The sequence below is a fragment of the Astatotilapia calliptera genome, chromosome 7 (assembly GCF_964374335.1).
Source record: "Astatotilapia calliptera chromosome 7, fAstCal68.1, whole genome shotgun sequence".
Classification (NCBI taxonomy): domain Eukaryota; kingdom Metazoa; phylum Chordata; class Actinopteri; order Cichliformes; family Cichlidae; genus Astatotilapia; species Astatotilapia calliptera.
This window is the reverse complement of record NC_137428.1, coordinates 39,323,486-39,336,302: the sequence shown is the minus strand read 5'-3', so window position 1 is coordinate 39,336,302 and position 12,817 is coordinate 39,323,486. Positions and strand designations below refer to the sequence as shown.

Sequence of the window (12,817 nt, the reverse complement as noted above, 5' to 3'; positions counted from 1 at the left end):
ATATTACTTTATAATTTGTAAGCGTTTCTCTGTGGCCTCAAACTGCAGCACATGAAAAACGAACTCTGTTGAATTATTATTTAGGAAACTGACCTTCCAGTGCATTTAATAAAAGGTAGCCATTGGAAAATGACTAAATTGATCAACAAAATGCAAAGAAACAAGCAACATGACTTCATACAGTAAGAAGGCCCAGTGACTCATGACAGCATCCACTCTGCCAGTCTCAGTTTGAGTGTGCCAGTGAGGAAATACTCACTGGAATCATAAACAATATAAAGGATGGACCTAGCTTCTAGGTCTGAAAAGTAAAGGAAATGCAGAAATGCTTTAAGCTTGCATTCTTTTTAAAGGCCACCAGGCACAAAAAAAAACCGACTTCCTGTCCTATAAAAGTCCAAGGAACCATCAGCCCTGACCTCTGTAAACACTTTCTTACAACTTTACGGTCTGACTCATTCATTTCGAGTCAAACTGAGTAAAACATGATTCATTTTTAAAACTTTGGTCATTCTAAGAATCAGAGAAAAGAGGATTTCATCATCCACACTCCCTGTCTTTCTTTCTGCTTATTTAGAATCAGTTAGATCCTCTTTCCTCTACTTATTTAAACCTCCCTTGTATTTAACCTTTTGCTTGTTTCCAAAATCTGCCTTTTCCCAGAATTGGTCAGACACTATCTAAGTGTCAGTGTAAGTGTCAGCTTCTCTCACTCAACCTCAGAGTGGAAACAAGTTTTAGATTTTCTTGAACTTTCTGTGCATTATTGAGCAATTCTTTGATAAGCTGGAAAACCAAAAGAACACATTTACTAAGCAGGACAGTCAAACCATTAAACCTCTTGCTTTCAGGTAACATTTCATCACCTCAGTCTCAACAATATTACATTTTCTTAGATTTCAGATCTCGGTTTTACAATACTGCCCTCCTGTGGTAGAAGTTATAGTACAGGTTTGCAGAGGGTAATTACAAAAATGACCTTTTATATTCAAAGTCGAACCGTTTTTAGCCCGTGTTAACCAGCTAAACTTCAACAAAATATTCATTTATATTTCTCAGATATGTAAGCATTCATCATATTATATTTTATATTTTCGTGAGTGGTTTCATCTGTCTCTCGGTTTAGACAAGCTGTTCAGTCACTGTAGCTCTGGTGTCCCTACATTAACAACAACTGAACTAGTTCTTTGTGTGAATCTGCACAGTGAAATTCCTCAGCCCTCATTTCTCACTTTGGAATGAGCGTGAAGCTGTGATTTTTGCAGCTCACAGGTTCTGTGCAGTAATCCAATAATCAATGCCTTCACAGCTGTGGTGTCGCTGTAGATGCCATTACAGACGACCTTTGTAGTCTGATTACGCCATGTGACACATTATAATTGATGATGTAGAAATATTATGCAACAGCTTTCATTCACTCTCTCATGACTTTTTGTTGGTACTCTGCAGATTGTGTCAACAGTCCAGTGTCACAGCTCAGTGGTACTTTAATGTAATACCAACTTGTAATACAATACATTTACACAAGCAGCACATTTTCTTTGGAAGAACTGCATATTATAAATGGATAATAAGGTTTTTTTTGGTGGTTGGAGGGTAGGTTATGGCTCATTCACATGAAACTAAGCAGACAAGACAAGACAACAAGGATAATCAGGCCTCATTAATGCAATATAACAAGAGAATTTTCAGTTTGGTAATCTGCTTTTATTTTTTAATTTATGGAAGGTAAACAAAAGTAATATACTGCCAAGGATTCACTGACTCTGCTACTACTGCTACTAACACAAAACCAAGCAGAAATCTGAGCTAATATGGATGTACCACAAACTGCAGTTCCTCTGATGTCCACTAGAGGCTTCAAAAAGAAAAACTGTTAAAATATGAACCTTTGCAGCTTTAGAGCAGAAATAAAGATCTTACAACCTGTTATAAAGAACGATTTTGGTCCCTGTAGCTCATTTTTTCCCTTATAAGAACTGTACAACAACCCACCAGTCCAAATGTTCTTAAGGATTATATTAAGTTTACAATTTTAGAGGTGCAGCCTCTTTGACTGAGAGGTGGATGTGACAAAGGTGACTGTAGCTGCTAGGCTTCACATTACTTAATTGAAATCCTAGAACTGGACCACTTTGTCTTATCCAACAAATAATAAGGCAAAATTTATCTTTATTTGGATTTTACTCAGCACCAGTTAACAGGTATCTTTGTCTGTGTGATGTAGCCATATGGTTACACTCCACACACCATCTAATTTTGGTTACTTTGGGCTCCTAAAGCCCAACATGACAACAGCCATAAAGGCTTGATTGTTCATCTTTCATATACAAAAGTAAAGCTAATGCTTTAGTACGTAAGAGTGTATTATTTTTAATGGGGAGAGACCCCAAGTTTTTTTTTTTAAAGTCTGATTGTATTGAAGTCACTTGATTTATGACCTCAGAATCACTTTCCTAATGAGTTTATAATTGAATGTCCCACTTAGAGGATAAAAGGACTACTGGAGTTGTTTGAGAATGTAGTATTTTTCATTTATCAGTCAGCTCAAACCCTCTTTTTTTATGATCTCTACTTTCAAAAACATAAACTTATGACAGGTAAAATTCATGTGTCCACGACCTAAATGGGCTCCTCTCAAAACACCCACAACTACTCCACACAGCAAATTGAAAAGTGTTAAATTTTTTGGTGTTAATAGTCTCCTTGCAAAAGTAGAGTTAATTTTACTCTAAGTAGAGTCACATTCTTTTAATGTAACTCTGAGGTGTAAAATGATAGTAGTTAAAATCGAGTGTTAAAAATGAGTGTTTCTAGGTCAAATCTGGAGGTGTTACAATGGAAACATTAACTCTTGACCTCTTAACTCTGAACTCCTAGAGGGGCTATGACACCAACAGAGTAAATTCACAGACTCCGCCCCCAGCACGGCTCCAATCGAAGCTGAAGTGAAGCCGTTTCAGAACATTTGCTACATATTTGAGTTGTTTGCCATGCTTGGTAAGTCATTTTTTCAAAGATTGTTTCAATTGTTATTATGAGCTTTTACTTCTGTGGCTCTTTGGAGTTGAGACAAAGCTGTGTGAAAAGCATTAGCCATGTTGCTCGCTGATAGCATAATATTCTGTTTTAGCTAGCTGAAAGGTATTGTTTGCGGGCAAATACCACAGCCTTGAAAAAAAGCTTGCATGTGAATTTTCAGTCAAACTTTTGGTCAAATACACCTAAAACAATGTCTAGAATGTGAAATGTTGGTATAATGGTGCTGCTTGAAGCCTGAAAACGATCGCCCATAAAAAAAAACAAACGAGCAAACAGCAGTAGCAGGCGTCCTGATTGGATTCTACGTTAGCATTTAGATCCCTCCAGAGTTTTGTGCACACGGTTTAGGTAAAAATGAAAAAGGTTGAGGTTTTACATTTAGTTCAGTATTACCTGGCTCAAAGAGGATTCCTTTTTTTTTACTGTGCTGCAATTGTTTACTGGATTATTTGTGCCATTAATTAGTGTCAACTAATTTTTATTCGATCTCCGCACAGGATATGCTTGTGAAGATGGAATATGGGGGAGAGCAGAAGTGCGTTGAAGTTCCACAAAGGGATGAATGAAGGACATGCATATTGTATTGAAGAAATAAGTGATGAGATGCTGTTATTTGCATTTACCATGTCAGACCTTTGATAAACAAAATTCTAATGAAAGTGAGAACATGTATACTGTTACATCTTTCAGAAAATGTTTTGAAATTGTGGTGCACAGTTCAGAATAAATGTTTTTCAAAAACCATTGCATCTTTTTAGTAAATGTTTATTTCCAAAAGAAATTTCTAGAAGTTCAGAACAGTAAAATTCCCGCTTTTTAGAATGAATTAGAAGATAACTCTTACGTAGTTAAACTAAAATACTCTTTGAGAGTTAATATATAAACTCTTAACACCAAGTGTTAAATTATCAACTCCAGACAGATTTGGTGTTTAACACTAAATCAGAGTTAACGTACCAACTCTCCAAAAAGAGTTAAATTAACACTCTCTGGTGTGGACCCATATAGACACTTTAATAGTGTTGAAATCAAATCCGACAGTGTTAATTTGGACATGCTGGATTTGCTGTGCATGGTAACTGTTAGTATATGTGGTAGTGACACCTTTCAGCTTATTTTGCTAACTGCTTCCACTTCACTACAAAGCAGGTGGCTCTGTGTGAAGCCGCCATGTGTAAGTGGCTGCACTGTTTCCTGACAGCTACTCACTGCGGGTGGGTCATCGATGGTGTTCTGGATGGCTGCAGCCAATCCCTCCTTCATCATGCAGGTCAGGCTGTAGAACTCATGCTGTTGGTCAATCTCAAACAGGCCCAGAAGTTTCCACTGCTGCCTCAGACCTCCCCACCGCCTTCTCTTCATGGAGCGCTGCTGGTGACTCAACATCCCTGGACCGGCTGTCGACATCTCCATCTGAGATAGAGAAAAACAGCCCGATGAGGAAAAAATGTGACTGCTCCACTGTGGACGCAGAGGAGAAAAGAAATCAGAGTGTGAGTGGAGGCCAGAGAGGCCAGCGACTAACACAAAAGACAGCTGACTGTCAGTTGAGTCTTTAACAGAGTAACCATGGAAACCAACACAAAGGGATAAAAGCTTCATGGGCTGTGCTGTGGATAATGCCATAATGCTGCTCCTCTGAATGCCACAGAAAAACATTTTAATTGCGTGGTCATGTCATGTGTTTTACAGTAAATGTTTGACCCTGTGAGCTCTACACACCCGAGCCACTCAGTACTAAGCCAGAGAAACAAAAAGACTCCTATGGAATAAATAGTAACTGATAGTTTTTGATGGTGAATGATGCGTTCATCAGCGTTTAGGCATAAAAAGCACTTGTATAAATGTGTGACTGAGTGAATGAGGTACTTGTAGCAAGAAAGACCGTTGAGAGTAGAAAAAACTACCTTATCCTGCTGGAAACAACTGCCAAAAGATAGGTAGAAAGGTTGACTGGTGGACATGGTCAGCAGCAGCTTTTTTGATAGAGGCAGGATGGCTCCGCCCTTTCTTGTTGTTGTTTCCACCAAATTTTGACCCTACTATCCAAATGTCACAGCACAAACTGAGAAGTTCTTCCAGGCTTTAGTTGTCCAGTTTGATAAGCATAATGGGAATTGTAGTCCTAGTTTCCTGTTTTTAGCTAAACGAAATGGTGCATTGGGTGGTCTTCTCCTGCCCATCTGCAGTGCTACTTTGCTTTCAGAGAAGCTCTTCTGCATGCTGTGTGGCCATTCTCAGCTGATCTCTAACATCAACAAGGCTTTCTATTTTTCTTTCTGACCATTTTCTGTAACCCTAGAGATCTCAGCTGTTTCTGAAATATTCAGACCAGCTGACCAACAATATCCAAAAACCTTTAAATCACATTTCTTCCCCATTCTGATGCTCAATTTGAACGTCAGCAGCTCATCTTCACCATTTTTTATATGATGAGTTGCTGCCATGTGATTGACTGATAATACATCTGCATTAACATTCAGCTGAACAGGTGTATCTAATAAAGTGACTCATGAATGAAAATAGACACTAAAACCACTTGGTTTTATTTTATGAAGATGGTGGTTTGGGTTATAATTCACTCCTGGAAAACTTCATATCTGCTCAGTGACCAATGAAGCACAGTGGGTCCTGATGATGTGATTACATGTGAGGAGGTGTCAGTCTGAGCAGTCTCAGTGTTGCAAAGAAACTAAAGAAACAAATAAAAAAAATACTTGTATTTGGCTTCAAATAAACAGAGTCACTTCATCAGTAATAAAACCTTCATTTTAGAAACAACATTAAGATCTGTTATTACAGAGTCTTTATCCTGCAATTTAAACCCATCTGAGATTACCATTTTTATCAGCTGGTGCTTTATAAGGAAAACAGTGCCTCAGCACTCACGTCACAGCGTTACCTTCCTTTTGTAAATTAGCCTGCCATGCCATTGGACGCATCCATAGCAACATGCATGACGCTGCGCTCCTTGGACCTTTTGAGCTCCTCTCTCTGTTCTTCACTTTGACTGAGAAACAAAAGCTTCCTGTCTGATCACAGCCTCTCCTGATGCTGTTTGATGGTCTGAGTGTTCGGCTTCAGCACGTCTTTAACAATGGTGACAAACTGTAATAACCATTGTTAATAACTGGTAAAAAAAATAAAATAAATTGCAGTAAATTATATTTAATAATGTTTAATAACTGGCACATAACTGATTAGTAGAACATCATCTGGCAAAGTTGCAACTGATGTTTATAGAACGTTGCAAATCTATTCATCATTCAACCTTACTTGGCTCTTATAATGCTGAAACTGACATATAACTATTTCACAGGGTGTAAAAATGGACAGGTGTCCTGCTTCATTAAGTTTCCTGTTTTTTGGGTTTTTTTGCTTTAACTTTCTGTAAACAAATACATAATAAAGTACAGTGACAGGACAGGCCTGCTGGAGTCCAACGCCCACCCTCAACGAATCAGATTTACTGCTGGCAGTGCAAACCAGGCTCTAACTACAGGGACCAGATGACCCATAACAATGGGCCTGATACCCAGTACACTCAAAGCGCCCCCTACACTAATCTTTTTGTCACTTTTTATGGAATCAAACTCAAAGTAATGTCTGACCTTCCACGCTTTAAACACTGCATGGTTGCACTCTCTCCAGCACTCCATTTGTCCGTTGTTGATCTACACACATCTGTTGTTGCCATGGATGTTGCACACTCGTATGTCATTGTCATGAGACACTCTCACAAACAAAATCACGACTTAATAACGTAGTAACGGCGCCTGCTTAGGGGAAACTAACAGTAATGTAATTACTTTTTTGCTTTAGTAATCCCTTACTTTACTCATTACTTGAAAAAAGTAATCGGATTACACATTACTGCCCATGTCTGTTAGTCACCCAGGTATGTTAACAGCTGTATTCTACAAATAAGTTTAGAACGTATCTTTAATCTGTTTAAGAGGACAACGACGTCTTGTGATTTTACTTGCGGACAATCTGCCGCTCTTATTTTGAAACCTTATCGAGGCTCATCGAGGCTGCAGAACAGCAGCACGAGACACAGGTCTTGTTCACAGTCCAGGGAAGGATTGAGTGGAAGAGTGACTGATTGATGCAGCATCTGCCGAACCCGTTCTGCTGTGGTGGAGAGCTGAGCGTTGAAGCAAAGCTTTAGATTTACTGGTTGATCTACATTCCACATCTGTGCTGTGGGTACAGACTGAAAGCATGAGGGTGAGGTACGTGTGCTAGACATGAGCCTCCCCTGAAGGCAGGATGGGCTCAGCTTCAGAGATAAGACTAGAGCAGTTCCTCTTCCACATCAAAACGCAAGACTTAAGGTGGTTTGATCAGGGTGCCTTCTAAGTGTCTTGGTATGAGTCCTCAGGCCCGACCCAGGACATGCTGGAGAGACTTTGTCTGTTGGGTAGACTGGGTTTTCTAACATTATAAAAAGTATTTAGCGCATCACGTGGAGAACTGGTTTATGTGTTGAGCTCATTAAAGCTGCAGAGCTGGTAGAGCTGGTCTCTATCTCTTGGGAGATAAATCACGGGCGATCCATTTTTTTTGAGCAACTTCTGGAAGTTAAAGCACAATAATTACTGGCAGCTGGATGTGCCGGCAATAAACTGGTACTTTACATTCGACCTCCTGAAATCTAACCTTTATACCTTTACTTAACTGTAACTGAAACAGTGCTGTATTCAATTAATTAAAAGAACCATTAACTAAGTTTCAGTCTTGATTACAGCAAGACTGGAAGCCTTCAAACATCCATTACAATCAAGTGTAAACTCTAAATAACTGATAAGCCACCACAAACCCCCCAAACTGATGAACTGTATAACCCAGGTAAAGTCTCCCAAGGCAAACTGGTCCGAGGAGATTAATTAGACCTAGAGCGATTTCAAAAACTCCAGTGAAGCCTAAAACTTGGATCTGGATAAACTTGTAGGAAGTGTGAATCTACACCCAAGAGGAAAGCTAGTAGAGAGGGAGTGCATTATTTGATTTACGAGGCAGGTGGCTGGAAGTCTTTTCTTTTGTTTCTTAACCTTTTCCTTGCTTTGGAGCCTCAGGCGGAGATGCAGTGATGGCTTCTGTCTCCTGCTCCACCCCCTGCCTGGAATTTCTCCATTGAAACAGTCCTTCCAACACCTGCCCTCTATCTGGTAATCAAGTGTAGAGTACAGCAGTTCTCTGCACCATTATATGGTGAGAATTAGGCCACCTCTGTTACCTGCCGCTTTTGTGGTAACGCAGTGTGCTTTCACGTCTCCAAGCTAGCTGCTCCAAACTTCCACAGAAGGAGAAGGTTCATCTGGAAACTTGCTTATCTGGAAACTTGTCTACCTGTTGCTTGAAGAAATTTATAGCTGTACTTACCAGCTCTGAACCCAATTACCTGTAACATGTCACAGGAAAGACTTACCTGCTCTCTTGCCTTTCTGCCAACTCTCTGATGCTTGCCAGCTGTCGGCACACCACATCCAACTCATGTAAGACTGTTAAACACCCGCTGGCTTTCTCATGTGAATTCAGTAGCACAGCAGCTGATGTGCACACCAGCCTGCCATAAATTATTATTAGATCGTGCTAGGACTTGCTCCGTACATTGGCGGCTGCTGTTTGTGACAAACATGGGTTCCAGTGGAATTCATAGCAGCTTTCCCTTCCAGAGAGTTTCACTTTCACCAATGAAAATAAAAGTGTGTCAAAGCAATGCAAGTGAGCAAAACATCAGCAATATGATAACAATAGAAAGGATAAAACCCAGAATTGCATGCCAATTACAGGCCAAAAAAAATATAAAACAAATGAAAGGAATTAAATATTAAATAAAATAATAATGTTACAGACAGAGATTGGATATGGCAAACATACTGCCCTTTTTATAAACCCAAGTATAGAAAAGATTTTAACCGTCAGATCATTTTTTTTGACCCCAGCTGTTGTTATTTTTATGTACCATAAAACATTTATGGTACATAGAATCTTTTTCAATAAAAAAAATACTAACTAATACACGTTTTGGTGATTTTTGAAGTCCTCCCATTCCAGGCTTCCAGGCCCATTGCTGTGGTAAAGATGATAGGTGGAAGGTTGTGTGGGAACCCAGGAAACAAATAAAAAAATGTAACACTAGCATAGGATTTGAGTCAGTTGTAATTTCCCTGGTCTTGTGATGTTTTGCAGAGTAATGCACAGCATGACAATGAAAACAGCTAAACTGATGGAGATGAGTCAGGATGTAAAAATGTGTGAAAACCATCATTATCAGTAGGGCTGGGCTATATCATGCCGTTCACGGTAATACCGGTGTAATGTTGGGCAATGATAAGAAAATGAAATATCGCGATAGAATATGGGTAAAACGCACATGCGCAGTGCTTTTGTTTACATGCGCACTTGGCTACGACGCAGAATGAGACGAGCGAAAGTGGATCGTTGAATGAAACTGATGAACCAGAATTGGTTTGTAAAAATGCTGCAACTTCAGTGGTGTGAAACTGGTTTAGCTTTCGTCCGTCAGATACACAACAAAGCACTATTTTTGGTAGAGCATGCTAGCGGGCCGTCGTTATTGCCGTATTGTTTGGAAAATACGGCACACTTAAAATAAATCCTTTGATTTTTCTGAAAATCGACAGGTCCCCTTATAATCCCGTGTGCCTTATGTATGAATTCTGGTTGTGTTTACTGACCTCGAAACGATTTTATGTACACGGCGCTGGAAAATCTGTCAAATGTTTCAGTACGACTTTGCTAAGCTACGAAGCCGCACCGCTTGATGGATTGTCGAAGCATTACTGCTATCGTAGGCAGGAGCCTCGCGGAGGGATACTTACTGTGCTTCAACATAATATTACCGTATTGCGTGTGTATAACCTCTTTTTAAGTTTTGTGGATATTATACATGGTTATGCTGAGGATATGTCGGCCAGTTTCCACTGAAAATGCCTTTTGGTTAAACTGTCAGCAAGGAATTTGCATTTGCACTGTTAACTTTTTATATAACTTTAATGCACTTAAAAAGCTGCTTGTGTAAGTGAAAATACATTGATGGGGGTGTTTTTTTGCACCAATAAAGTAGAGGAGTTGTAAAGTATTTTGTCTAGTGTCGATTATATCGTCAGTTATATCGTTATCGCAAATTTTCAAATGTATATCGTGATAAATATTTTTGGTCATATCGCCCTGCTCTAATTATCAACATTAAAATGTTTTGATTATCTTTCATATGAACAGTGTAAGTATGCAGTGTTACTGATCAGGCCAAGATTTTAGTGGATATTTTAAGATTTCTTTGGTGCAACAACAAGAATAAACCCATCATAATAGATGCCTACCTGCCGACTAATACACTCACTGAACTCTGATTTGCATTTTTTTCTACCCTCTTGTCAGTCCAAACTGGTCAGGTGCATTTACCACAGAGTTTGCTTATTAGCACAGAATCATGTCCCACTGCTAAGACAGGTGAGTCAAATACGTGGCCCTAGGGCCTGAACTCGCTCACTGAAAGACCCAATCCACCCCACTGGATGGCTTTAAAAAGTCTAAAACCTGCAGAGAAGCAGGGCACAGCTTAGTTTAGCTTTTCCCTGTTTTCCTGTGTGAATTCTTGTGTTGCAGGGTTTTAAACTCCTAACATCTACCATGACACTGGCAATGATCAAGGATTAGGGTTTTGGTACAGTTAGCGTCTAACCTTTCTTCCAACCCTTCTAATAAATAATTAGTCTATTAAAAAAAGTTTTATTTATTTTTGCAGAAAATCTGTGACGCCAATATGAGAGGGAACATCTTCCAGTTATGAAAGCGTGCCTAGTTAACATGTGGCCAAAATAAAGCACAACCCTGTTAAGTGCCATGGTTTGTGTGCAGGGAGGCATGAAAGGTCCCAAAATTCAGACTCAAATGCAGAGGCCAAGCTGAAACTCAAAATGTTAGCTTTATTGCTGAACACTGGGGAAAAACTAAATTAAACTTGGCAGGCTTGGCAAACAGAACACACAGACATACTGTATATGAGGGAGATCGTGACACTGATGAAGAGAAACACGGGGCTACACTGAGGGATAACAAGGGGAATGAGACACAGGAGGAGAGCACAGCTGAGAGTAATTAGGCAGGACGAGACAAGGGAAGCAAAACTAGAAATATTAACATAAGATGCAGACTGTCAAAGTAAAACAGGAAATATAATACAGACGCGGACTTGACAAGGGGTTACAGCGCAAACATGGAACACAGAGAGAAACCAATAGACTAAGAACTCTAAATAACACAAAAGAGAAGATTATTAATAATAAACAACACAAAACACTGGGTCACAGACCCAGTCATCCAGGACCATGACATTAAGAACTTAACTTCATTCAAACCAAAGACCGAAACAACAACCTTCACACTGACGCCCATAATCCTGCGTGCACATTATCTTACATTTGTTGATTTATGCAATTTTCAGAATACAATCCCAACCCCAGTAAATCCGGCCATGGATTGATTAGCTGACTAATGTGATGGGGAAGTAACCGCTCACTAATGTCATGATGGAAGCCATTAACGCGGTCAATGCATGGTCAACATTTATGGCACTCAATGGCCACAGAGGCATCTTTGCAGTCAAAAGCAGTCACAGTGTGATGGTGAAACTTCCAAACAAACAGAAGTTGATGCTGTTTTTATGGACAGCAAAGTTGCAACAACTGATTTGGTCACTATACGGCTGTGAGCAGACAGCCAACTCAAAATGAATTGAGGACATTTCATCTTTAAATGAGAATCTGATGATTGTAACAAAAACAAAGCTGACAGTGTCTAATAACTGCACACAGCAGCCCGGGGAGGTGACTACACATCAGCAGCTTGGGTGAAACCCCTCACACAGTTGATCTCTAGCAGTGACTGCACGCATTATGGAAGCAATCAGATTCAAAGCGTTTCACTTGCCTCTGTACAGCAGCTGATGGTCGGCCTGTCCGTGTCTCTCCCAGTGTGTGTCACTCACTGAGTGCATGTGTGTCACATGTCAGCCTGCAGAATGACCGTGTGATGTCATCGGAGCATAGCCCGGCTCACCCAGCGGTCACACCCACACTGGCACTGACTGTCTGAGGCAGACACGACTGCCGGCAGCTGCAGCTCTGATACTGCAGTCAATATGAGGCAAGCAGAGGTGCAGAAATAAAAAGGTTTGTTGGCAAAGTGGGAATGCAACTGCAGCGCAAACTCTGCTGACTCACTGCTGGAGGTTTTCCAGCCAACTGGACTCGAGTCTCCATCCATCTGAAAACACACCCAACACTCCACAGACAAGAAACCCCAACTCCTCTCAGACGATATACAAACATATACAATACCTTCAACGTAGATTTTCACTTGGAGACACCAGAGTTATTGGATTTTAATTTGCTTTTTCTCCATTTTTTTTTCTTTTTTGCAAATTCTTTCGGATCAAATCAAATCAAAATGTATTTCTATAGCACATAATAATACAACAAAGCTGACCAAAGTGCTTCACAGTTGGTCAGAGAAATAGCATAAGACAGCATAAAAGAAACAGGTAAAAGGAGGGCAGGAAACAATATGAACAATATGAGTAAAAAACAACAACAACACATAACTAGCCATGAAATAGCATATTAGTTTGAATCAAAAGGTTATTCCAGAGTCTGGGAGCTACGGCAGCAAGGGCCTGACCACCTCTGAACTTCAGACGAGACCTCGGTTGCATCAGGAGCATTTGATTAGAAGATCTAAGTGCCTT

The 12,817-nt window shown here is 39.9% G+C and overlaps 1 protein-coding gene and 1 long non-coding RNA gene across 3 annotated transcripts in view; one reads left to right on the top strand and one right to left on the bottom strand.

Annotated features, from left to right (window-relative positions):
- The window catches only part of pip5kl1 (phosphatidylinositol-4-phosphate 5-kinase-like 1), a 65,042-nt gene extending 52,536 nt beyond the window's left edge, over positions 1-12,506 (bottom strand). Inside the window, exons 1-2 of one of the 2 annotated variants that reach the window (XM_026174584.2) lie at positions 12,001-12,506; positions 4,252-4,455 (exon numbers count right to left, since the gene is read on the bottom strand). In XM_026174584.2, the coding sequence (XP_026030369.1) occupies positions 4,252-4,455 (204 nt within the window). In that variant the 5' untranslated portion in view covers positions 12,001-12,506. Of the gene's footprint in view, positions 1-4,251; positions 4,680-12,000 lie in introns of those variants that run through there. The other variant, XM_080303647.1, reaches the window with a different exon arrangement.
- LOC145429701 (uncharacterized) lies at positions 2,321-3,786 on the top strand. Its single transcript, XR_013909977.1, has 2 exons — positions 2,321-3,000; positions 3,540-3,786. It is a non-coding gene; the product is annotated as an uncharacterized LOC145429701 (long non-coding RNA).
- Positions 12,507-12,817: the final 311 nt, after the last annotated feature.